At 38.7% G+C, this 27251-nt stretch overlaps 1 protein-coding gene across 6 annotated transcripts in view; it reads right to left on the bottom strand.

Annotated features, from left to right (window-relative positions):
- The window catches only part of UBE3A (ubiquitin protein ligase E3A), a 134912-nt gene that overhangs the window by 52362 nt on the left and 55299 nt on the right, over positions 1-27251 (bottom strand). For 4 of the 6 annotated variants that reach the window (XM_023727845.1, XM_023727848.1, XM_023727847.1 and 1 more), the window contains 3 exons: positions 26110-26180; positions 24335-24379; positions 4939-5243 (listed from right to left, as the gene is read on the bottom strand). In XM_023727845.1, the coding sequence (XP_023583613.1) occupies positions 4939-5243; positions 24335-24379; positions 26110-26180 (421 nt within the window). Of the gene's footprint in view, positions 1-4938; positions 5244-24334; positions 24380-26109; positions 26304-27251 lie in introns of all 6 variants that reach the window. The other 2 variants (XM_023727849.1, XM_004372624.3) reach the window with 2 other exon arrangements.

Here is a 27251-nt window from a genome sequence, read left to right as displayed (position 1 = left end):
CGGGATCACAATAGAGGGTCCTGGACAGAGCTGGAAAAAGATGTAGAACAAAATTCTAACTCACAAAAAAAGACCAGATTTACTGGCCTGACAGACTGGAGAAACCCCGAGAGTATGGCCCCCGGGCACCCTTTTAGCTCAGTGGTGAAGCCCCTCCCGAAGTTCACCATTCAGCCAGAGATTGGACAGCCTCAGAAAACAAAACAGGACTAATGAGGCACAGCAGTCCAGGGACAAGGACTAAATGGCAGGAGGGGACAGGAAAGCTGGTGATAGGGAACCCAAGTTTGAGAAGGGACGGTGTTGACAGGTCGTGGGGTGGTTAACCATTGTCATAGGGCAAAATGTGTACTAACTGTTTAGTAACAAACTATTTGTTCCGCCAACCTTCATCTAACGTACCAAAAAATAAAAGAATTGTCTCTGTGAGATCAAACTGACAACAGCAACTCAAAAGGTTTGATGGGAAACCTCACGGGCAGTGAGTTGAAGATAATGGTGATGGAATAATTGGAAAAGGATAGTGAGAATAGCAGCACAACTGGAAGAATGTAATCGATGTTACTGAATTTTACATGTACAAACTTTCAAAATGGTGTAACTTTGGCTACGTATATTTTAACCAAAAACAAAGATCCTCAAGGTCGAGAATGAAAAATGTGTTGACATGTCATGGGGTTGTTAACCAATGTCATAAAACAATATGTGTACTGACTGTTTAATGAGAAACTATTTGTTCTGTAAACCTTTATCTAAAGTACAGTAAAAAAAATTAAAAACAAGGAAGAAAAAGAATTCTCAGGTTTGTTCTATTAAGGATATATAGCCATCTTCCACTAAACATTAGGAATCTCTTTCTGAAAAGGGTGAAACTGCTAACTGGGAACCTATTTACCATTATTTCAATTAGAAAAAATTATAATAGCTTATAAAATAATCCAGAACTCCTACCTAATTTCCTAAAATGCAAACAGCTATTATAAATACTTCGCGTGATAGGAAATAATATACTTTGCTTCCTGATGATCAAATAATAAGGCTGCAAACAAAGAGTTGCTCCGTGTGCAGTAACATTCTCTACTGGGAACAGCAACATCTTAGATCCACAAACCCTCTGCTGACAGAACATCTTCAAGTGATTCTAACATTCTACTAATTCTATCTAAAATGTACCAAGACTTTTTCTACATAGCGTTTTGTTTAAAATGCTAAACCGAGTTTTTCAGACATAAATGTAGTTAAAAAACAAAACAAAACAAAAAAGCTATAATTAAAGATATAAGCATTCATAAAGCTTGGGCAACAAGAAAAAGAGGTGACCTATTGTGAAAATCCACCACACATCTGGCAGTTTGTTGTACTGTGACGGCTCGCGTGTTGCTGAGACGCTGGAAGCTATACTACGGGTATTTCAAATACCAGCAGGTCACCCATAGTGGACAGGTTTCAGTAGAGCTTCCAGACTAAGACAGACTAGGAAGAAGGACATGGTGATCTATTTCTAAAAAAAACTGGCCAGTGAAAACGCTATGAAGAGCCGCAGAACATTGTCTGCTATAGTGCCCAAAGAAGGAGCAAAGCTTTTGAGACCTTCATTTCTTGATGTGGCATGACTCAAAATGAGAATAGCTGCAAATATCCATTAATAATCATAACATGGAATGTACAAACTATGAACCTAGGAAAATTGGAAGTCATCAAAAATGAAATGCAACCCATAAAGATGAATATCTTAGGCATTAGTGAGCTGAAATGGACCAGTATTGGCCATTTTAAATGAATCACAGTAGTCGTATGTTCAACTATGCCAGGAATGACATGAGAGGAACGGTGTTGCATTCACTGTCAAAAAAAAAAAAATTTTTCAAGACCTATCCTGAAGTATAACGCTGTCAGTGACAGGACAATATCCATACACCTACAAGGAACATCAGTTAATATGACTATTATTCAAATTTACAAACCAACCACTAATGCCAAAGATGAAGAAATTGAGGATTTTTACCAATTTCTGAAATTGATCAAACATGCAGTCAAGGTGTATTGATAATTATTGGTAATTAGAATGTGAAGGTTGGAAACAAAGAAGGATTAGTAGTTGGAAAACACGGCTTTGGTGATAGAAATGACCCTAGAAATAGCATGACAGAATTTTGCAAGACCAATCACTTATTCATTGCAAATACCTTTTTTCAGTAACATAAACAGTGACTACACACATGAATCTGGCCGGATGGAATACACAGGAATCAAATAGACTACATCAGTGAAAATACACGATAGGAAAGCTCAGTATCGTGAGTCAGAAGAAGGCTGGGGCCAACTGTGGAACAGAACATCAACTGTTCATCTGGAAGTTCAAGATGAAGCTGAAGAAAATTAGAACAAGGCCACAAGAGCCAATGTACAACCTTAAGTACATTTCACCTTAATTCAGAGACCATCTCAAGAACAGACCTGATGCACTGAACGATAATGACTGAAGACCAGATCAGTTGTGGGATGATATATCATACATGAAGAAGCAAAAGGTCATGTAAAAGACCGAAAAGACCAAAATGGATGCAGAGGACAACATGCTCCTGAACACAGAGTAGCTCAAGTGAAAGTTACAAATGATCATACAAAAGAGCTGAACAAAAGATTTCAAAGTGAAGCTAAAGAAGACAAAGTATTATAATGAAATGTGCAAAGATCTGGAGTTAGAAAACCAAAAGGCAAAAACACGCTCAGCAATTCTCAAGCTGAAAGAACTGAAGAAAAAATTCAAGCTTTGAATTGCAATACTGAAGAATTCTATGGGCAAAATATTGAACAATGCAGGAAACATCAAAAGAAGATGGAAGGAATGCACGGAGTCAATGTACATAAAAGGATTCGTCGACGTTCAACCATTCCTGGAGCCAGCATATGATCAAGAACTGATGGTACTGAAGGAAGAAGTCCAAGTTGCACTGAAGGCACTGGGTAAAAACAAGGCTCCAGGAGTTGACGGAATAGCAACTGAGATGTTTCAACAAAGAGATGCAATGCTGGAAGCACTTACTCGTCTATACAAAGAAATCTGGAAGACTGCTAACTGGCCAGCCGAATGGAAGAGATCTATGTTTGTGCCCATTCCAAAGAAAGGTGAACCAACAGAATGCAAAAATTACCAAACAATATCATTAATATCAAGTAAAATTTTGCCGAAGATAATTCAAATATAGTTGCAGCAGCACATCAAAAGGGAACAGCCAGAAATTCAAGCCTGATTTAGAAGTGGATGTGGAACAAGGAGTATCACTGCTGATGTCAGATGGATCGTGGCTGACAGTAGAGAATACCAGAAAGATGTTAACTATGTTTATGGACTATGCAAAGGCATTCGACTGTGTAGATCATAACAAATTATGGACAACATTGGAAGAATAGGAATTCAGAACACTTAATTGTTCTCCTGTGGAACCTGAACACAGACCAAGAGGCAGTCATTTGAACAGAAGACGGGAATACTGAATGATTTAAAATCAGAAAAGGTGTGAGTCAGAGTTTCATCTTTCACCATAATTATTTAATCTGTATGCTAAGCAAATAACCTGAGAAGCTAAACTATATGAAGAACAGGGCATCAGGACTGGAGGAAGACTCATTAGCAACCTGCAATATGCAGGTGAAATAACCTTGCTTACTGAAAGTGAAGACATCTTGAAGCACTTACTGATGAAGATCAAAGACTGCAGCCTTCATTACGGATTACATCTCAACATAAAGAAAACAAAAATCTTACAATTGGATCAATAAGCAACAACATGATCAACAGAAAAAAGACTGAAGTTGTAAAGGATTTCATTTTACCTGGACCCATAATCAACGCCCGTGGAGGCAGCAGTCAATAAATCAAATGACTCATTGCACAGGGCAAATCTGCTGTAAAAGACCTCTTTAAAGGGTTGAAGATCAAAGATGTCACTTTAGGGACTAAGGTTCGCCTGACCCAAGCCATGGTATTTTCAACTGCCTCATATACATGTGAAAGCTGGACAATGAATAAGGAAAACAGAAAAAGAACTGATGCCTTTAAATAATGGTGTTAGCAAACAGTATTGAATATACTGTGGACTGCCAGAGGAAGGAACAAACCTGTCTTGGAAGATGTACAGCCAGAATGTTCCTTAGAAGCAAGGATGGCGAGACTGTCTCATGTACTTTGGACATGTTATCAGGAGGGACGAGTCCCTGGAGAAGGACATCATGCTTGGTAAAGCAGAGGGTCAGTGGAAACAAGAAAGACCCTCAAAGAGATGGACTGACACAGTGGCTCCAATAATAGGCCCAAGCATAATAACGACTGTGAGGATGGTGCAGGACCGGGCAGTGTTTCATTCTGTTGTACACAGGGTTTCTATGAGTCGGAATCGACTCCGTGGCATCTAACAATAACAATTCTATAATTTAAACAGAATTTTTGGCCTAGTTTGGGAGATTAACCACCAACTTAATACATTTTTCCTTATGGGAAATGTATACAAAGGTCTAACCAACCCATTAATAAATGAATGTTTGAAGCGTAATCTGCTTCTAATAGAGACCAAACCTGTAAACCAGTTGCCGCCGAGTCGATTCAGACTCATAGTGATCCTACAGGATAGAGCAGAACTGCCCACAGGGTTTCCAAGGAGTGGCTGGTGGATTCAAATTGCAGACCTTCTGGTTAGAACAGTGTTCTTTACCACTGTACCACCAGGGCTCCAATTAGAGAACATAAGACCAGTAAAATGCAGTTAGTCATTAACTGAATTATTTGTTCTGTCCTTTATTACAATAAAAAATCTGTTCTATTATCCTATATAATAACGTCACACAATTAGGCAAAACAAAAAAAGACCCACACACAAGATTTAAATCTCCAATATGGTTTTCTATCAACAATTTGCAATTAAAGTTAGAACATCTTACCTTTAAAATCATCTCTAGGGCCTTCTTTCTTGTTCATTTTTATGTCACTGCAGGAGTTGTTATGGGCACCTTTTGAGTTGTTCTCAAGGTAAGCCGAGCTTGCTCCTTTCTTGGAGGGATGAGGATCACAGAGTTTTGCATTAATCTTATAAAGCTCGAGGGCTTTAATAGCTGCTGCATTGTTATCCATACGAAGAAAAGTTGGACAGGAAGCACAAAACTCATTCGTGCAGACCTCATTTCCACAGCCCTCAGTTAACTGGTGGTAGTAGCGTTCTATTAGATGCTTTGCAGCTGCTCGCTTCCTGTACCAAACATTCAGACAATAAGCACAGTGACTGATTAGCATAGCTCTCAAGTAAAAAGCTCAACAGATCATCAGCAAAGCAAAGTCAGTCAAGCATTGAAGCGATAAACTTGCATATTAAGATGAGATGTAGAAAATGGAGATCCGCTATTTGACCACAATTTTTGACTAATGAAATACTTGATAGGTATTTCCTAAGATACGATGATAAAATATGTCAATGCTTATCAAAATCATTTTGTTTTAATATGGTTTCATTTCATTTATAAAAAGGTAAAAAGCTTATTAGATAGCAGTATATGCTTAAATTGTTTAGCACAACAGCTAAAAATCATATGGTATATATATGGCTTTCTAAGAGAGTTTTATTATTTTACCAGTTTAAAAATAAGCATTAAGAAAATGAGAGTGCATCTGAAATATCAATCCAGCTGTTGTTTCCTTTTATATACCTGTTGCCATCAACTCGATTCTGACTCATAGTGACCCTACAGGACAGAGGAGAACTGCCCTATAAGGTTTCCAAGGAGAGCAGCTGGTAGACTCGAACTGCTGACCTTTTTGTTAGCAGCTGAGCTCTTAACCACTGCACCACCAGGACAACGGCTTATAAATGCTTGATTTGCCATCAGTGCAGAAACTTTATTTAGAACAAGAATTTATTTTTTTCCATCTACCATATGGGGACATTTAAAAATAAATTTACAAGTGAAATATTCAAAACTAGTGTTATACTGTAAATGTAAAAGACGTGGGTCCAAAGCATACAATCTTGAACCCAAAACCTCCTCAGTAATTCACTGTCACAGAAACATGGAATATTATAAAGGGCAGAATCCTTATATTGCATTTACTTTGTACACTTAAAGTACATAAAATAATTATCACTGCTCCAGCAGAGCTCCCAGGGTACAGAGGAAGGAATTATTTCATCAAGTAAGAAGATGAACTACATTAACTCTATGGGCTCTTCAACTCTAAGATGCAATGCCTCTACTATCTGATAATATGAGATTACAATAATCGAAGTAGAGTACTCTACTGGATCTAATGAAACGTAATTCATAACTATTCCCTTTGGTCCCAAATTCACAAGCATTGGAATAAAAACTAAAAGAATCAAAACAGTAAGAAAAAATAACTCACTTAATTTAATTCTCAAAATGTTCCTATAACTGGAATCTTACAAACAGACAGGATTAAGCAGCAAATGGCATTGCAATGGTAATCATGAGAAACCCAACAATTAACAAGAAGACAAAAAGGGGATAAGAGACACAAAGTCTAATTAGGTTTCAAAAGCAGAACCTTGTCTCTAAAATATCAAGATAAGTGACAAAGAATGATAATCCAAATACATTCAATTCATTCTGGTGCTTCAATTTTTCAAATGTCTCATGCAAATTTACAACTCACTGCATGCACATAGAGAAAAAAGAAAAATCCACAAAACACACTTAAAAATTGCATGACATGACTTAAGAGATAATATTTGGCTGTAAGTAGCTATAAAGAATTCCTCTTCTGAAAATGAAAAATTATTATTCCAGCTATATCACTATGCAAAATGTTAAAGTGACACCAACAAACCAAACCCACTACCATCCAGTGGATTCCAACTCATAGTGACCCTATGGGACAGAGAACTGCCCCACAGCGTTTCCAACAAGCAGCTGGTGGATTCGAACTGTTGACCTTTTTTGGTTAGCAGACAAGCTCTTAATCACTGTGCCACCAGGGAGCCATCAAAGTGACAACATGTGAAGAAAAGAGAAATGTAGAATCTAGAAAATTTATAACATATATTGCTATTCTTCAGAAACCCTGGTGGTGTAATGGTTAAGAGCTACAGCTAATAACCAAAAGGTCGACAGTTTGAACCCACCAGGTGCTCCTTGGAAACTCTATGGGGCAGTTCTACTCTGTCCTATAGGATTGCTATGAGTTGGAATCAACTTGATGGCAACAAGTTTGGTTTTTTTGGTTTTTATTGCTATTCTTCAGCAAAGAATGGGAGATTAATGCCATCCTCTCTCAAATTACAGCAGCTTTACGGGTACATCCTTTCTGTAGGGAAATTATGAACATGTATCAAAAGTCTTAACAATATGGGTATCACATGAATCATCAATTCCACTTGTAGGAAATAACTGGACAATTTTGCAAAAATACAGTGTTTCTCTGAAATCTGGAACAATCTCACATGCCGAACAACAGGGGAGTGTTTAAATGGACTGATAACAGTTCAGGCAATGGAATACTTAATTACAAAGATCTGAATTTGGCAAGGAACGGTCTTCCTGATATATTACTGACAAATGTCAGTTACTAAGTAGTAGGTGTAGGATGAACTCACTTTTGTTCCCAAGTGTTAATAGTCATTATCTCTGGGTGACGTGATTAAATGACTTTTAAAAATTCTTCTATCCTTTTTGCTTCTAATTTATTTTTCTATCATAAACATGCTACTTATGTATTAAAAATGAACAAATATGAATGGGGAAATGTTAGAGGAGTTTTAAAACTTCATTTCAGGATTTGAATGGTCTCAGGTTTATTTATTATATTGCCCATGTGATTTTTTTAAAGACTAATAATCAAAGTAAAAATACCACATAAAAAATAACGTCAGTATTTTCACTAAAATAACCCAAAAACCCACGTCATATACACAAATACTTATGTAGAGAATGCATACAGAAGGAATGTGAACAGTAAAAACAGTACAAGACTGGGAGTCTGAACAGCTGAACTGTCACTTTCTTCTGCCTCTTAAGAAGCGGTACGATCCTGAGCAAATCATTTAATTCTCTGGGCCTCAGTTTCCCCATTTTATTCCTTTCAGTTCTAAATTTTAGGTTATTCTGTGTAAGAGGGAGGTGAGCAAGGAACTAGCACTTGTTGAATGCCTGATAACATACTAAACACTTTACCAGGAACTTTGACATAGGTTATTTCATTTAAATTGCATGACCTTGAGTGTTATTTTTAGTCCACAGCTAAAGGAGGAGACAGAACTGAGGCAGTCAAGTCAGGTACTGTGGTGTGATGGATCGCTTTTGTGTGGTCTTTCTTGCCATGGTCTTGTAACTCCCACCCAGTGACTGGGTAGGACTGTGCAAATGAGGTAATTGTGGCCCATCAAATGGATTGGTCAGTTCTGTCATTCTGCTAGGCTTAAAATGAGCCATCCCAGAGGTGGGAAAGATGATCTTACCACCACCAAGGAAGAAGGGCCAAGAGCAGAGCATGTCCTTTGGACCCAGGAGAATGAAAAAGAAAGAGCTGTAACAATGAACATGGTGAGAAGCGGTGGCAGAGTGACTGCAGGAGGAGAGACTGGCAGGAGACGGCTCAGTGGGCTTCCCAGCCCACAGAGTAAAAAAGCTGAGTGTCTCTGGACAGCAGGCTTGCTGGAGGAGTAGGGTGCCTCCAGACACTTGGTGGAGCTGGGTTTGCTGACCCATGGAGCTAGAGCTGAGCACCTTTTGGCTGAAGCTTACTGGCTGAGTAGGGGAGAGCTAAAAGAGCTTTCTAACACCTGCCCAAGTAGGGCACAGGCCGAGAGACCAGAGAGAAGCATGCCTGTGGGCACAGCTGAGAAGAGGGTGTCTTGATGGAAGAACCATATGCTGAGTGTTCCTGAACCTGAGCTGTAACCTGTTACTTCCCTAATAAACTCCATAACTGTCAGTACGGTCTGTGAGTTCTATGTGGCCATGGCAATTAATTATCTAATCCAGCAGAGAAGTAGAGAGTGCCACAGGAGCGACAGTTGGTGTCAGACTTGGTAAAGATAGCAGAGAGAGGAGGCATGTCTGACCTCTGCCTCACAGAAATCCACCTTGGGCTATTGATCTTGATTCTCCTTCCCCCTTGTAAAGTTAGAGGGGGTCAGATGCTGCTGTCACACCATTCTTACAAGTACCCAAGTGTTATGGATTGGATTGTGTTTCCCCAAAATGTATATCAACTTGGCTAGGCCAGGATTCCCAGTATTGTGGTGTTGTCCACCATTTTGTGATCTGATGTGATTATCCTATATGTTGTAAATCCTAACCTCTATTACGTTAATGAGGCAGGATTAAAGGCACTCATATTAATAAGGCAGGACTCAATCTATGGATTACGTTGTATCTTCAGTCAATCTCTTCTGAGATACAAAAGATAGAAGCAAGTAGAGAGGAGAAGGACCACCAAGAAAGAAGTGCCAGGACTGAAGCCTGCTTTTGGACCCAGAGTCCTTGCACTGAGAAGCTCCTAGACCAGGGGAAGATTGATAACAAGGACCTTCTCCTAGAGCCGACAGACAGAGAAACCCTTCCCTTGGAGCTGGCGCTGTGAATTTTGACTTCTAGCCTCCTAGACTGTGAGATAATAAATTTGTTTGCTAAAGCCATTCACTTGTGGTATTTCTGTTATAGCAGTACTAGATAACTAAGACACCAAGATCATACATAGTAAAATGCAGAACCAGGATCAGAACAGAAGTCCAGGAGTCTTCCGGCTCCAGAGTCTATGTTGTTCCAGTATACTGTCTTACAAAAAGTGATTCATTTAAAAATAACTTAATTCTTAAAATTAGTAGTACTGAAATCTTTTAAGGAAAAGGTGCCATAAATAATGTGTCACTGAAAAAAGTAAAAAAACCTTATGAAAAATCGTAATTTGAATCACATATTTATGCATGATACCTAGTGTCACAGATACACTAAGTTTCTTGAAGAACAGGTACCATTATTGTTATGGATTGAACTGTGTTCCCAAAAAATCTGTTGTAAATCCTAACTTCTATACCTGTGGTTATAATCCCATCTGGGAATGGGCTTCCTTTGTTCTGTTAAGAGGCCATATCAGTGTAACCCATTGTTTTCAAGTCGATTCCAATTCATAGTGACCCTACAGGACAGAGTAGAACTGCTCCATAGGGCTTCCAAGAAGCGCCTGATGGATTCGAACTGCAGAACTTTTGGTTAACAGCTGAGCTCTTAACCACTCAGCCACCAGGGTTTAGCAAGCAGTAAACCCTAGCAGTTAGGAGCACCAATTTGAAGCCAGACTGCCCTAGTTTACATTCTGGCTATGCCACTAATTAACTATGTGACCTTGAGTGAGTTACTTAACCTTTCTGTGCCTCAGTTTCCTCCTCTTCAAAAATGGTAGAATATATGAAAATCATCATGGTTGTGAGAGAATTAAATGTGTTAATATTATATATTATGTATTCTATATAACCCAATGCTGTCAAGTCAATTCTGACTCATAGCGACCCTACAGAACACAGGAGAACTGCCCTATAGGGTTTCCAAGGAGTGGCTGGTGGATTTGAACTGCCCACCCTTTGATTAGCAGCCGAACTCTTAACCCCTGTGCCACCAGGGCTCCTACATACATAATATATAATATTAATTTTCTATATAGTGCTTAGAATAGTACTTGGTAGACAGTAAGCACTATTTAAGTGTTAGTTGGTATTATCGTTACTATCACCCTCACAAGTTTATGAATTAGCTATATTAACCCCCGTTCTGTTGATGTTTAAAGGAGTCATAAAACAAATCACACATTTAGTAAGAGATGTGAACCCAGGCTTGACTCCAAACTTGAACTTTTAAAACCACCAAGGAGAGATTTAAGAGTGGTCTCCTCCATTTGATGTGTTTCTCTGTCCCAACACTACCAAACAGTAGCTGCACTGATGAAACAGGAATGAAAGGAGGCCATGCCAGAACTTCCATGTTATAGGTAGAATCAGTCAAATTAAGCATTTTCCTTCTTTCCTCACTCCAATGACACCCTGAATAAATTACGTATTCCTTATTTAAATTTAAAGCATATAAAAAGCCACTATGGTCCTTGGGTGACACAAACAGTTAAGCATTCAACTACTGGCTAAAAGGTTGGTGGTTCGAAACCACTGAGAGGTGCCTCAGAAGACAGGCCTAGTGATGTGCTTTCGAAAGGTCACGGCCTTGAAAACCCTATGTGCAGCGTTCTATTCTGCACACATGGGGTCACCATGAGTGAGAATCAACTCGACGGCAACTAACAACAATAACAAAAAGCCTCTGTAAGTGGGAGAGTGTACACTGAACTTGTTGGTAAATTTCTTGTCCAAGGTTAATCCTTATACAGCAGAAATGGCCAAATCACACTTCATGGGGCAAATTCAGCCTGCCACCTGTTTTTTATAGCCCATAAGCTAAGAATGTTTTACGTTTTTAAATGGTTGGAAAAAACTCAGAAAAGTATTTTGTGATGTGTGAAAATCATATGAATTCAAAATTCAGTGTCCATGAAGTTCTACTGGAACACAGCCACACTCGTTAATTTATATATTGTCTACGGTTGCTTTCATGCTACAACAGCAGAGTCAAGTAGTTTTAACAGAGACTGCATGACCTGCAAAGCCGAAAATAACTACCACCTGGCCCTTTACACAAAAAGTTCGCCAGCCCTTAATCTGTAGTCTGTTCTCTGTGGCCTCCAGTGACCTTTCCATGTAGTCACCTGGACCTCCTCTCTTTCTCCTCAGCAAATGCAATAAAACATATACCTTTCCCCAAGTATTATTAAAGGAAAGAAGGAGAGAGGAAGAAGAAAAAAAAAGGAGGAAGGGAGAGAAGGGGAGGAAAAGGTCCCTTTAGTTATACTTTATCTGTCACTCATAATCAAAACTCTCAAAAAAGGAGCTTTTTAGTAAAGAATTTAGTCTTAACCTTACCCAAAGAAAGGTCTGGTCTTTGCTCTCCACTTCTGTAAGGTAATCTCTCAGTCCTTGGAATGCCCACCCCGGTAGGAGTGTCTTTATTTGTCTGAGGGCTTTTGGTTACAGGATAGTTTAACAATATGATTTAGGAGGGGGGCTGGCCAGTGTGAATCAGGGTAAGAGTTTTGGGTCACAAGGTATACGTCAACACGAAGGACTGAGGTTGGTTAAGACAATGTGGGCAATCAATAAATCATGCAACGTGATGGAGCTCAAAAAAAATCTGTGGACACCTAGGCTCCAGTGAGCTTCCCTGGTTGGCAATACTATGTGCATATTGTCATAAAGTAACAGTGTCTTGATTCCATCGGGAGAAGACAAGGAAGGCTCCTTGTTTGGTACATTTTTGGACTGCCTATGCATTTCTTCCTGCGGTTTTTTAATTTTGTATTCTTTACAGCTCTAATAAACCGTAAACTTGCGTAACAGTTTTCAGTGAGTTCTGTGAGTCCTTCTAGTGAATTATGGAATCTAAGAGTGGTCTTAGACCCATGAACCTGCAAGTCATGTCAGAAGTAAGGGTGGTCTTGTGTGGACTGTGTTCTCTTTAACTTTGCAGTTGTCTAAGTCTTTGCAGTGGAGAGCTGGTGGCGCAGTGGTTAACAGCTTGGCTGCTAACCAAAAGGTCGGCAGTTCGAATCCACCAGCCACTCCTTGGAAACCCTATTGGGCAGTTCTACTCTGCCCTCAAGGTCGCTATAAGTCAGAATTGACTCAACAACAATGGGTATGAGTAAGTCTTTGCAGGAGCTATGGGTCCCTCTCTTTAATTCTCTCAAACTCTAAACTTTTCTTATTACAGTCCCATAAACACTTTCTTATCTTATTCAAACCTTAGTCCTCATCCACTGGATCCTTCTGATGAAGCAAAAATTCTTCAATTCTCCCCCTTCATTGGTTTCACAGCCACTTCACTCCACTGGTTCTCATTTTAAATCCCTGACCACCTTCTACAAGTTCCTTTACCAGTCTCTTACATTCTCTTATATTCCTCCAAGTATATTCCCAGGCTCTCTTCTCTGTCTATACACTTTCCCTAAGCAATCTGATCCTACTTCCATGGCTCAACTACTATTACCCACATCCTGGTAACTCAAGACGATAGACAGATCCTTACCTCCAAATGCCTACTAATGTCACTTGGATGCCCATAAAATCCATTGCCGTCAAGTCAATTCCGACTCAAAGCAACCGTATAGGACAGAGTAGAACTGCCCCACAGGGTCTCCAAAGAGTACCTGGCAGATTTGAACTGCCGACCTCTTGGTTAGCAGCCACAGCTCTTAACCATTACGCCACAAGGGTTTCCAAGAGGCCTCAAATTCAACGTGATCCACATTTCTTTCCTTTGAACCACATCTGCCTCACATTACGGACACCAGTAAGTGAAATCACCATCCACAATACTGCCCAAGCCAGAAAACATGAATGTCCCTCACCTACTTAATCTTCCTCCCCCAGTATCTAATCAATTACCACACACCATCCATCTATTACTTGTTTACTTGTCTGTTCTTTAACTCTGCATAGTGATCTAGGTGAAGATTCAGTGTTATTTCTGTACTGTCTTAAGTAAGTAACTGGGTACCTTAGGCACATACTAAGCACTCAGATATGTGTTGAACAAATAAGTGCTTCAGAAAGTGGGGACTGCTTTTATCTGAATGACACGTACCTTAGAACAGTTAAGTTCCTCTGAGGAATCTAGAATAAGAAATGTCCAATATATGTTTTTAAGAGATGATCATAATCCAGAATAAAAATTTGTAAAATATGACTCAAATATTATCATATATAAAATTAGCAAACACTGCAGTATTTTCAACAAGATTAAATTGGGAAAATAAAAAAGCACAGAAAAAGCAATTTCCCAAGATCATCAAAACTGATGCTGCTTAGTCCTGTGATCAGGTTTTCTTCCAATATTAATCACCAAAAAATAATGTGCCAATTGAAAGAAGCCAATCAGCACAATTAGTATATTTAAAAGTATATTAATATGAACATATTTTAAAATTTATAATTTAGACACTAATGACATATTTACCTTGTAATTGAAAGAATTTACTATCAAATTTACTACTATGAAACAAATTTCAGAGAGAATGTTTAAACTACTCAAGAAAACAAAGTACTTTATAATACATTGTTTTTCGATAAAAAGATATTTTTCTTATCTAGTCAGTAATGAAAACCAAATGAGACCTATGTGAGAGAGCTCTAAAATGAAGTAGGTACTTGAAAATACTTAACAGATTCACAACAGTCATTGCTTTCCATTTATTTAGACTGCTATTCCTTCTATGACTGAATCAGTGAGACAATCCTACAAATAAATGTTCTACTGAATGAGTCACACTTGAAGGACCAGAATTTATGCTACAGAACTTGACAGCAATCTGTTGCAAGGTTGCATCTCAGGAGAAGTATACTGATGTCACTCAGAAAAATAACCAATTTACAGCGTCATCAATGGCATAAATACCCTGTTTGCTGACCTCTAGTTTAGTGTTTGGAACAGTTATGGTGCTTAAATTAAAAAAAAAAAAAAAAGAAATAATAAAAATAAGAATTACAAGCTGAGCGTAACGATACATGGCAACTTAATTTACCACTCAAGGAGAAATATACTAAGAAAGTATGCTTAATGTTCCTACACACATATATACATTTTTATAGTGAAAGAATAACAGATACAGCATAGAAGCATCAGTGGGACAAGAAGTATAAATCGTGTGTGGGAAACCAACAGGTTGCAGGTGTCCTGCTCCCATTACCTAGCTTCTGCATTTAGTAAGGAGTCCCTGGGTAATGCTAACGGTTAACATGCTTGTGATGCAATGGGTCACTTCTGTGCTGCCCGTCTTGTCACCGTCTTCTAACTCCCACCCAAGTGATAGGGTGGAACTGTGAAAATACGGTAACTGTAGCCCACCAAGGGGACTGGTCAGTTTTGCTATCCCGCTGGGCTTGCAATGAGCCATCCCACAGGTGGGAAAGAGAGGATCCCACCACCACCAAGGAAGGGCAGGGGCGGAAAGTGTGTCCTTTGAACCCTTGTGCCGAGAAGCTCCTGGAACCAGCACACAGAGACAGAGAGAGAGAAGCAGTGGCGGAGAAACTATGGCAGGAGACAGCATGGTGGGCTTCCTGGCCCAGAGCGAGAAAGCTGAGTGCCTTTGGGCAGGAGGATTGCTGGGAGAGTAGAGTGCCTCTGGGCACTTACTGGCAGAGCTTACACAGCTTTGTAACACTTGCCTAAGCAAAGCAGAGGCCTAGGACCCGAGAGAGATGTGACTGTGAGCACAGCTGAAAAAAGGCTGTCCTGATGGAAGAACTGTATCCTGAGTGTTCCTCAGTCTGAATTTTAACTTGTTACTTTCCTAATAAACCTCATAACTGTGAATATTGTCTGTGAGTTCTGTGTGGCCACTGCAATGAATTACTGAACCCAGCAGAAAAGGAAACAGCGCTGCAGAACGGATGGCTGGTGTCAGAATTGCTAAAGATGGGGGAGAGAGGAGGCATGCCTTGGGCTGTTGATCTTGATTCCCTTTCCCCCTTGTGAAGTTAGAAGAGGTCAGACACCAACCACCTCCATGCCATTTTTATAGCACTCAACTGCTACTCAAAAGGCTGGAGGTTCAAGTTGACCCAGAGGCACCTCAAAAGAAAGGCCTGGCAATTTACTTCTGAAAGATCAGCCACTGAAAACCCTACGGAGCACAGTTCTACTGTGACACACATGGGATCACAATGAGTCAGAAACCACGCAACACCAACTAGTTACTGAGTGGTTCTTGGTAATGCAGAAACTGCTGTCACCAAGTCACCATTTATTTTACTTGACCTTGCTGAGAAATGTACTTCTTTTGGAAATTATTTACTTTGGGTTTTCAGGACATTATTTCCTGGTTTCCTCCTTTTTCTGTGGATGTTCTCCAGAGACTTTCCTTTCTAATCCAGAAACAGTCGTGATCCCCAGGGATCAGCTATTATACCCTTTCCCTTTTAAATTTCTTGTCGGACAGTTTTATCTTCTTTCAAGGCTTTAGCAATAACCTAATGACTTCCAAATTCCTTTTTTAGTATAAATCAAATTCTGCTTGAGAATTATTACAACGCCAGGTCCTCAGGCTATGTAAAACGGGTTCCTGTTTCAAAGACCTTACTGTGTAAAGGAGGAGACAGCCAGGTGACATCATAAGGACACATCATAACGATGACTACAGAGGTATGGCAATATAAGGTGAGGCAATTCAGCCAGGGTGATTCACAAAGGATGATTAGAAACTGACGGCAAATGGGTGGGAAGAATGTTTCAGACTGAGAATACCTGAGAACACGGTATATAACTCCAAGCAGTTCATGAGCATAAGGTTTAAGAAAGTGATTAAAAATATGAAAAAATATAAAAACAGAGAGGCAGGGAGGAGCCAGATCATGGGAGGCCATACAAATCATAAGGGATTCTAATTTTAGCCAGCAGAAGGATGGTTCTTAAACTTTGCAAGGTCACTGACTCGTGAGAATCTAATAAAGGATGATGACCTTCTCCCCATAAAAATGCATACTCAATCTTGCAAGAAATTTCATAAGATTCATAAACCATTCATAAATTGCTAGATTAGGATCCCTGCAGTAAGAGTCACTGAAGGGGTTTTAACAGGTCAGTGACTAAGTCAAATGTGTCTTTACAATAATTCCATTTTCTAAATAGGACTAAAGTGAGCAAAACAGAGGCAAGCAACCCAGTTAGGAGATGACCATCGTAACAGTGCAGGCAAAGACTGACGTGGTGCAGGAATGAAGAAAAGGAACCTGATGCAAAAATATTTAAAAGAAGTAGCATGTAGGAGTGTAAGGGAGTGGCTCTGGTATGAGCAACAGGGTAGAAGATAGCACCGTTGTACACATGACAGGCTCAGGGGACATGTCAGAGTTGGAGATGGAAACATCAGTTATTAGAGTAGAGATGGTAAAGCTTTCTTTCTAACTACAGTGCCGACAGTACCTAGAGAAAAAGAATAAAGATGGTCTGAAGACTGGGCCCTGGGGCATTCCAAACTTTAGAGAAAATTGAGTATTTATTGAAATAGCCTAGTTAAATAATTACACCTGAAAACAGCCTTAATGTTAGGGATGGGGGGAGCGCAGTAACCAAACATAAGAAATCTGAAGTTACTCAGAAACAGTTTTGAATTAAGAAAATCCAGGAAAGCTAAATTATTATGAATGAAAAGACAGTACTGCCATGGTATATATACATATAAATTCAAATAAAACTCAAGAAGATACATAAGATTGAATAAAAAGATTAAACAAAAAGATTTAGGTTATCGTGTTAGCTCTATTTCTAGGGCAAATGATAAAACAGTATCCATGACGGCTTTTAAAATTTTTTGACCATTCTTTTCCACACCTTAGGAAATAGGCAACACTAAGAATGCCTAAAAACAGGCAGGCATGTGCTTTAAGTGTACTGCATTTTTACGCAAATAATGCACGCATCACACATTCTACATTTGTTTGCCAACCACACTCCGTCCACCCCTCCCAGGAATTTTCATAAGCATGCTACACCAATTTTTATTTCACACAGCTCTAAAAAAATCAGCATGGCATGTTTACAAAAATACCGGGGGGGGGGCGGGGGATTAACAAACATAGACCACCTGTGCATTATTTGTGTAAAAATACAATATATAAAACGCTATAAAAATGCACTCAAGGTGTTCTCTGGCTGTTATTGTGTGCCATCAAGTCCATTCCGAATCATGGTTGCTCTATATGACAGAGCAGAACTGCCACATAGGGTTTCCTAGGCTGTAATCTTTACAGTCACCACTCGTCTGTCAGTTTGTTATACTGTGGTGGTTTGTGTGTTGCTGTGATGCTGGAAGCTATGCCAGCAGTATTTGAAATACTAGCAGGGTCACCCATGGTAGACAGGTTTCAGCAGGGCTTCCAGACTAAGACAGGCTAGAAAAAAGGACTTGGAGATCTATTGCTAAAAAAAATTGGCCACTGAAAACCTTATGAATAGCAGTGAAACACTGTCTAATATAGTGCCAGAAGATGAGCCCCTCAGGTTGGAAGGCACTCAAAATACGACCGGGGAAGAGCTGCCTCCTCAAAGTAGAGCCAACTTTAATGATGTGCATGGAGTAGAACTTTTGAGACCTTCATCTGCTGATATGGCACAACTGAAAATGAGAAGAAATAGCTACAAATATCCATTAATAACCAGAATGTGAAATGTACAAAGTATGAATCTAGGAAAATTAAAAGTAGTCAAAATGAAATGGAACGCATTAAGATCAATATCCTAGGTACTAGTGAGCTGAAACAGACTGGTATTGGCCATTTGGAATCGGGCAATCATATAGTCTAGTATGCTGGGAATGACAAATTGAAGAGGGATGATGTTGCATTATTGTCAAAAAGAATATTTCAAGATCTATCTTGAAGTACAATGCTGTCAGTGATAGGATACTATCCATACGCCTACAAGGAATACATGTTAATACAACTATTACTCAAATTTATGCACCAACCACTAATGCCAAAGATGAAGAAATTGAAGATTTTTACCAATTCTGTAGTCTGAAATTGATCAAATATGCAATCAAGATGCATTTACTGGTGATTGGACTGCAAAAGTTGGAAACAAAGAAGGTTAGGAAACACGGCCTTGCTAATAGCAACAACGCCAGAGATCTCATGACAGAATTTTGAAAGACAGTGGCTCACTCATTGCAAATACCTTTTTTCAACAACATAAATGGCAAATATACACGTGGATCTCACCGGACGGAATACATAGGAATCAAATAGACTATATCTGTGTAAAGGGACAATGAAGAAGCTCAATGTCATCAGTCAGAACAAGGCCAGGGACCAACTGCATGGCAGACCATCAACTGTTCACATACACGTTCAAGTTGAAGCTGAAGAAAATTAGAACAAGTCCTCAAGAGCCAAAGTAAAACCTTCAACATATCCCACCTGAATTCAGGGACCACCTCAAGAACAGATTTGATGTATTCAACACTAATGACCGAAGATCAGAAGACTTGCAGGACGACATCAAGGACATCACACACAAAGAAAGCGAAAAGCCATTAAAAAGACAAGGAAAGAAAAGATCAAAATAGATGTCAGAAGAGACTCTGACACTTGCCCTTAAACACAGACTAGCTAAAGTGAAAGGAACAAATGATTACATAAAAGAGCTGAGCAGAAGATTTCAAAGGGCAGCTAGAGAAGACAAAGTAAAGTTTTATAATGAAATGTGCAAAGACCTGGAGTTAGAAAACCAAAGAGAAGAACGCGACTGGCATTTCTCAAGCTGAAAGAACTGAAGAAAAAATTCAAGCTTCGAATTGTAATACTGAAGAATTCTATGAGCAAAATATTGAACGACGGAGGAAGCATCAAAAGAAGATGGAAGGAATACAGAGTCAGTGTACAAAAAGAACTGGTGGACGTTCAACCATTTCAGGAGGCAGCATATGATCAAGAACCGATGGTACTGAAGGAAGGAGTCCAAGCTGCACTGAAGGCATTGGCAAAAAACAAGGCTCAAGGAATCGACGGAATATCTGCTGAGATGTTTCAACAAATGGATGCAGCAATGGAGGTGCTCACTTGTCTACCTCAAGAAATTTGGAAGACAGCTAACTGGCCAACCAATGGAAAATATCCATATTTGTGCCCATTTCAACAGAATGAAAAAATTACTGAACAATATCATTAATATCACATGCAAGTAAAATTTCAGTAAAGATAATTCAAAAATGGCTGCAGCAGTACATCAAAAGGGAACAGCCAGAAATTCAAGCTGGATTCAGAAGAGGACGTGGAACAAGGGGTATCACTGCTGATGTCAGATGGATCTTGGCTGAAAGCAGATAATACCAGAAAGATGTTTACCTGTGTTTTACTGACTATGCAAGGGCATTTGACTGTGTGGATCATAACAAATTATGGATAACATCGAGGAGAATGCGAATTCCAGAACACTTAACTGTTTTTCTGTGGAACCTGTACACAGACCAAGAGGCAGTCATTTAAACAGAAGAAGGGAATACTGCATGGCTTAAAATCAGAAAAGGTGTGTGTCAGAGCTGTATCCTTTCACTATACTTATTCAATCTGTATGCTGAGCAAATATGAAAAAGAACGCAGCAACAGGATTGGAAGAAGACTCATTAACAACCTGCGATGTGCAGATGACACAACCTACTTGCTGAAAGAGAACTTGAAGCACTTATTGATGAAGATCAAAGACTACAGCCTTCAGTATGGGTTACATCACAACACAAAAAAAACGAAAATGCTCACAACTGGACCAATGAGCAACATCATGATAAATGGAGAAAAGACCGAAGTTGTCAAGGATTTCATTTTATTTGGATTCACGATGAACATCCATGGAAACTGCAGTCAAAAAATCAGACGTGTTCCACTGGCTAAATCTGCTGCAAAAGACTTCTTTAAACTGTTAAAAAGCAAAGATGTCACTTTGAGGACTAAGGTGGACCTGACTCAAGTCATGGTATTTTCAATCACCTCATATGCACGCAAAAGCATATGAGGAAGACTGGAGGAAGACTGAAGGAAGACATAAAGAATCGATGCCTTTGAATTTATGGCATTGGAGAAGAATATTGAATATATCACAGAATGCCAGAAGAACGAACAAATCTGTCTTGGAAGAAGTACAGCCACGATGTTCCTTAGTAGCGAGGATGGCGAGACTTCATCTCATGTACTTTTGATGTGTTATCAGGAGGGACCAGTCCCCGGAGAAGGATATCATGCTTGGTAAAGCAGAGGGTCAGCGAAAAAGAGGAAGACCCTCAATGAGATGGACTTACACAGTGGTTGTAACAATGGGCTCAAACACAGCAATGAATGTGAGGATGGTGCAGGACCAGGCAGTGTTTCCTTCCACTGTACATAGGGTTGGTATGAACTGGAACCAACTTGATGGCACCTAATTACAACAAGATGCCCTGTCTTTTCTCTGGTGGAACTGCTATTGAGTTCGACTTGCCGATCTTTTGTTTAGCAGCCCAGCGCTTAACTACTGTACAACCAGGGCTCTAGTTAAAGGAATGCCAAAAAAAAAAAAAAAAAAAAAACCATGCCTTAATAAATGTAGATTGCTGTCATTAATGAAACATCATAGTTAATTCTTAAGTAAAATCAAGAATCCTTCATTACCAATTTGTAAACCAAACCCTACAAGATTCTGACCTCCTTATACTTTACTAAGCTGCTGACTGGTAGGGGAACTGAATAAAGGTGGTGAACACGAAGGCTTAGAGCCCTATTCTCACAGCAATTATGACTAGAATCTTAGATACCTCTGTATAGACATTATGGTAGGTAAAATTTCCTTTTACTCTACCTTCACGCAGCCTAGTATGAGAGCTTGTTTAAGTCAGTACTTTAAACACCAGAGTTTCACCTGGAATCTTGAGAACATATCTATCATGCCTCACATTCTTGTCAAGTATTTTTTTACTATGTTATACACGCTTCATCTAATGTTTTCCATTTTTTAATTCTGACTCATCCACTTCACCTATCCCACCAGGGTCTCTGGAAACCCTCTTAGAATATAAGCTGTGTCCCAGTCTTCTACCGCTTCATATAATGGTCCCTCCACTTCTTAACTTTAACTAAAGCCTGGCTCTCTCCCAAGGGCACTGCTTATCCTGCAATCTTTTTATGTGAGAGTTTCACAGATTTCTAAAACCCCTAAGCATACCATTACTCTTCTAATTCCCTGTATTAAAAACAAACAACCCCTTCCAAATAAAACAAAGTAAGAAAATAATTTCTACTTTGAAATTCATGTTATCTAGCTGAACACCTCCTGCCTTTCCTCTGTACTCTGGCAAATTATACCCATATACCAAAAGCCCTAATCTAACCCATTACATCATCAGCAGGGGTAACTTCAATGTGTGTGTGCATGACCTAGCCCAGCACCCTAGTCCCCAAAATATTTGACTTTCTCAACATAAAAGACCTTCACATTCCACTTCAGCCAATCACTCCTTTGTCTACCTTACATACGTTAAACATGCAATCTCTGATCATTACCATATATCCTCTTAAGAGTTTTACTTATACCGGACTGTATCTTTGACCTATCAAGACACCAGCCTATTTTTAACCCAGTCCAACACCTTGCTCTGACACCACTACCCTTCCAATCATGGCTACCACCAATGGCATATTATTCCAACTACTCCAATGTTAACACCTTATTCATATGCCACTAGTGGTTCTATCCCATCTCCTCTGCTAATATCAAACCCTGAATTACCATGCATTTTCCTCTGGCTATTGGAGAAAAGTCCTCAAACGTAAGTTTGATAAGGTGTCTAAATTCAGCTGACCACTCAGTGGCACAAGATTCTCCATAATCTTTGGTGTACTCCTTCACCCGTACCCCTTAGTAACTTTCCAAACAGTCACATTCTTCTTGTATCCCATACTCAAAACCCTGGGTTTCACAGAACACTATTAGAAAGTTTTTCCAGAAAAGTTTAATGGTCATTTAAATTTGACCATCAGCATTTTAAGGGATCTGCACTATCTTCAGTACAGGAATCTGTTTTTAAGTCTGCATTTCCCAAACTTATTCAACAATACAACTCTCTCTCAAGGAAGTCTCTTTCGCATCTCAAAGGTGATAGAAACAATGTGGTAGCAGACCTAAACTATATTTACTGAGAGAACTGATGGTACAGGCATGAATGACTTTGACTTCTCCATCCTTACTTACAAATTCCATATATCCATCTTTTCTTCCTTCTAGTTTCAGAAGACGAAGGAGACCTGATGATGCAGTGGTTAAAGCACTTGAATGCTAATCAAAAGATCAGCAGTCTGAAACATCTGCGGCTCTGTAGGAGAATGATGTGGCCGTCTGCTCCCATAAAGATTTACAGCCTTGGAAACCCTATGGGGTTGCTATGAGTCGGAATCGACTCGACAGCAGTGAGTTTGTTTTTTTTTGGTTAGTTTCAGAAGAAGGTTTTTCCACTTATTCAAAGTCAACCCCTATACATATATTCTTTATTCCAACCCTTACTATCTCAAAAACCCGACTTTGATTAACTACCTCTCCTATTATCTCAAATTTCTTAAGCCCTCACAACCAATCACTGAAATCTTGTTTCAACTTCTAAATACGTATTTGTCTTAAATCCAGAAAACTCTGTCTCGAATTCATATTATACCACTGCCCATTAAAAGCTTCCCTGACTGAGTTAACCAATGTCATAAAACAATATGTGTACTACTATTTAATGAGAAACTATTTGTTCTGTAAACTTTCACCTGAAGTACAATAAAAAAAACTTCCCTGACTGAGCTACTGAAGGCATTGTCAGCCTACTGCCACACGTTTCTCTTCAATCCTGTTTCCCCACTGCCAAGGTTATTAAAAATATAAGTTGGGCAAGGTTACTAATCTCCCACTTAGCAAACTCTTTATTGGACCCAAATACCTACAACATATAGGTCAAGACACTTTGCCAGGCATGTAAGGTCCTCATTACCTAACCCTTTCTAACTATCAAGTCTTATCTCCTTTATTCACTGATTCCAAAATCCTCAATTGCCTACAGTTCCCTACACTCACTATGTGGGCTACATAACTTTTCTCAAGCTTCCACCTAGAACAACACTGCCAGTGCTTCCCACTGCCTAACTCCCAATCACACTTCAAGATTTCACTAAGCTTTGCTGGTCACTACTATTTCCCTGCCATCTGGATTAGGTTCCTATTGTCTATCTGGCTATCCTGGTACTCTCTCATGTTCCCATAGCATCCTGAGGATCCTTCTACCACACTGATTAAAATTATTTGCCTCTTTGTCTTTCACCTTAAGTAGACTGTAAATTTCTTGAGGGTAGAGACTAATATGACTCCCTTGTATCCACAATAGCACCTGATGTTTTGCACAAGGCACGCACTTACTAAATATTGGTTAAACTGAGTTCTTTCTTCATCTCCCTATTCCCTCACAACTGCTACAGGAGAAAAAAAAAAGGCATAAAGATCCAGGAGTATGTAATTTTCTCGCTACAAGTAGAAATCCAAGATTCAGAAGTATTTGGTAAAGGAAAAAGTACACATGCTTCTATCTATATTAGGATTTTTCTCCCAAATGATTTTTTAAAGTATTAATTTTTTTAAACTATTTTAATTATTTTAAAATAATGTGATACAATTTATAGAGTAGTCTAGGGTAACTTAAAAGACACCACAGCCTCAACCAAGTTACACTTACATTCGGCTAGCTTCAATGTCGTCAGATTGAGGTTCTCCGGGTGATCTGTAAAATGCAATTGATGAAAGTTAAGCAAAATATTCCGTATTCCAAAAACGGCAGATACGTTATTTTGGAAGACAAATATGAAAACAAGATTTAAGCACTAAATAAAACAGTTTTAAAAATAATTAAAGATTGCAATACAAGAAAAAAGTAGTCAGATCAGATTGTTATACATATATTTTAAGGGCTGAACTAATGAGAAGCAGTGCATGTTTTTAAGGAAAAGGAAGCTGTAAACACTACATTAAGATGTCAACATATAAACCAATATAATAAATCAATTAATCACAAAATCAAATATTTATAATAAAACACACAACTGTGAAACTTTCTACAGCCGTCTTGCTTACCCACAATACCACAGGGACTCACTGATATGCAGTCTCAAACTTTAGATGAGTGGCTGGCAAACTATGGCCGGGGCCAGCCCCTTATTTTTATTAAGTACAGTTTTATTGGAACACAGCCACACTGGTTCATGTATATATTGTCTACTGCTGCTTTCATGCTACAGGAACAGAATGGAATAGCTGGGACAGAGTGGAATACCTGCAAAGCCTAAAATGTTTATTATCTGGCCCTTTAAGAAAAAGTTTACCAACCTCTGCTCTAGATAATTCAAATTCAAATCTAATCACCTTGGTGAATTGAGACATTTAATGATTTACCATTCTGATCATGATTACCTTGTTTCAATAGTGAAATTAGCTTTCTCTGAAAATACACTGGCAGGATACACTTACTACCTGTCAAAAGTGTACCACCCTGGGGTATTAAAATCTTGCTGTGCTTAATTGTAAAATGACTTTAGTTATAAATAAATAGTTGTCAGTTATTTTCTATTATTTCTGAACATACTGCTGCTATCTTATGTAGAGGAGCCCTGGTGGCACAGTGGTTAAGAGATCAGCAGTTAAAGCAGCAGTTAAAAGGTCAGCAGTTTGAATCCACCAGCTGTTTCCTGGAAACTCTATGGGGCAATTCTACTCTGTCCTGTAGGGTGGCTATGAGTCAGAATCAACTCAAAGGCAACAGGTTTTTATCTTATGTAGATATATTCCAAATTCTAAGACCCTACAAACTCATTTTCATTTTGGTGATATGAATGAATTTTTCCTATCCCCACCATACTGTTAAAAACATAAGTTCCTATGGGCCTATTCACTTCATAATTCACACCAGTAATGTATATTAAGAGGAATCAACATAATGCCTACTGTTAACACTTTCATATTCTCAAAACAGGTAAAATATATTTTTAAATCAAAAGCTAAATTTTCAAAATGGCATTACGAGAACTTGATCTATGAATTTATCATTGACTTTAGATTTCAAACTCTGAACAACTTTAACAAAAGAATCTTAAAATCAGAGCCACTAGAAGAAAATATCTGCTTTTCATATTCTGTAGCTGTAAAAACAAAACAAAACAAAAACAAAAACAAAAAAAACCTCACTTCTTTATCAGTCTTTAAAAATTGCCCCTCATTGCAGGGCTTAAAGTCATTCAGATTCTAAGGACAAGAATGGAAGGGGAAAAAAAAAAAGGTTCCAGCTCAATTATTTATTTTAGATCTTTGTAGTATATTTAGATTTCAATTTTTCACAAAATTATATAAGAACTAAAATCGGGGCACACTGGAGGTGGCAGTGACATGGCAGTGACACAAATGCAAAAATCTCACTCCACCCTCTCCCCCAGGGAGCAAGCAAATCACTTTGTGACACACCTGGTCTCCACCAGCCTTGTGGGTAAGTACCCCAAGATTGCTTCCAAACTTGTATCTCCCAGACAGAAGAGCTAAAAATGGATGATAACCCCATGTACCAGCTGACTCATTTGAAAGTGCGACCCTCCAGCATCGGATGTCATATTGTAAGGAGGCAGAGCTGGCTTGCAAAACAAAAAATAAACCTGCTGGCACTAAGGGGAGAGAGGCAGATTAGAAGCTTTCAAACACGCAGGCACCAAACTTTCAAAATTAATAGGAACAGATAAAGGCAGAGAGAGGGAAAAGACGAGGACACAATAACAGGAAAATAAAAATATTACTGCAAAAAGGTAAGACACAAGCAAGAAAGAAAGCAAATCCAAGCCTCAGAAGCACAATATGTTTAACTGCTGCAGTGTTGTGAGATTTTGAAGTGGGAGACAGGTTACAAACATCACCAAATGATAACTATATTCTCTTTTTCCAATTTCTACTCCCTAAACAAAGGAAAATGTGAACAGTAGCATCAATATATCAACAAACTGTAAATTTACTAGGTTATTATTTAATAGTAACATGTATTAAAGTAAGCTACTAAACTTCATTTATAAATCAAATCAAGTAATTTAAACCAATCCAGTCTAGGAGAAGGACAAAAGAATAAAGGATTAAAATATTACTACCCTAAAACAGATCTGTCCTGGGTCTCCTAAACATGACTAGCATAGGTCACTATCTATCTAAATTGAAAGTTGATTGGTTTTTAATAAGAGAGAAATGACTATGCACAGACCAGACAGAAAACACGTTTCTTGCAGCAAGTAATATGCAATAATGCATGTCTGGTACACTTCTCTAAATTAATATTCTAAGTAAAAGTTACCAAAAAATAAAGTAAGGACTCAAGCTCTCAAGACTATGAAATATCTAACATCTAGTAATAGTTACCAAACTTATTCTGATCCCTAAAGAGGGCATTTACTCTTTACTGTCAAGTGTTTGGAATTTTAAAAGAATCCAGCATGTGCCTGTACTTTTACCAAATTCAAAACATATAACCAAAAGAAAAAACAAACAAAAACTATTAAGAATAACAAATGAGAAAAATTTTTCAACTAAAACAACAAGCAAATAAAATTAGAAAATAAAAATAATTAAAT

Source organism: Trichechus manatus, unplaced genomic scaffold (genome assembly GCF_000243295.1).
Source record: "Trichechus manatus latirostris isolate Lorelei unplaced genomic scaffold, TriManLat1.0 scaffold00019, whole genome shotgun sequence".
In the NCBI taxonomy this organism is placed as follows: Eukaryota; Metazoa; Chordata; class Mammalia; order Sirenia; family Trichechidae; genus Trichechus; species Trichechus manatus.
Note: the sequence above shows the minus strand (reverse complement) of the source record. Positions and strands in the feature narration are given on the sequence as shown.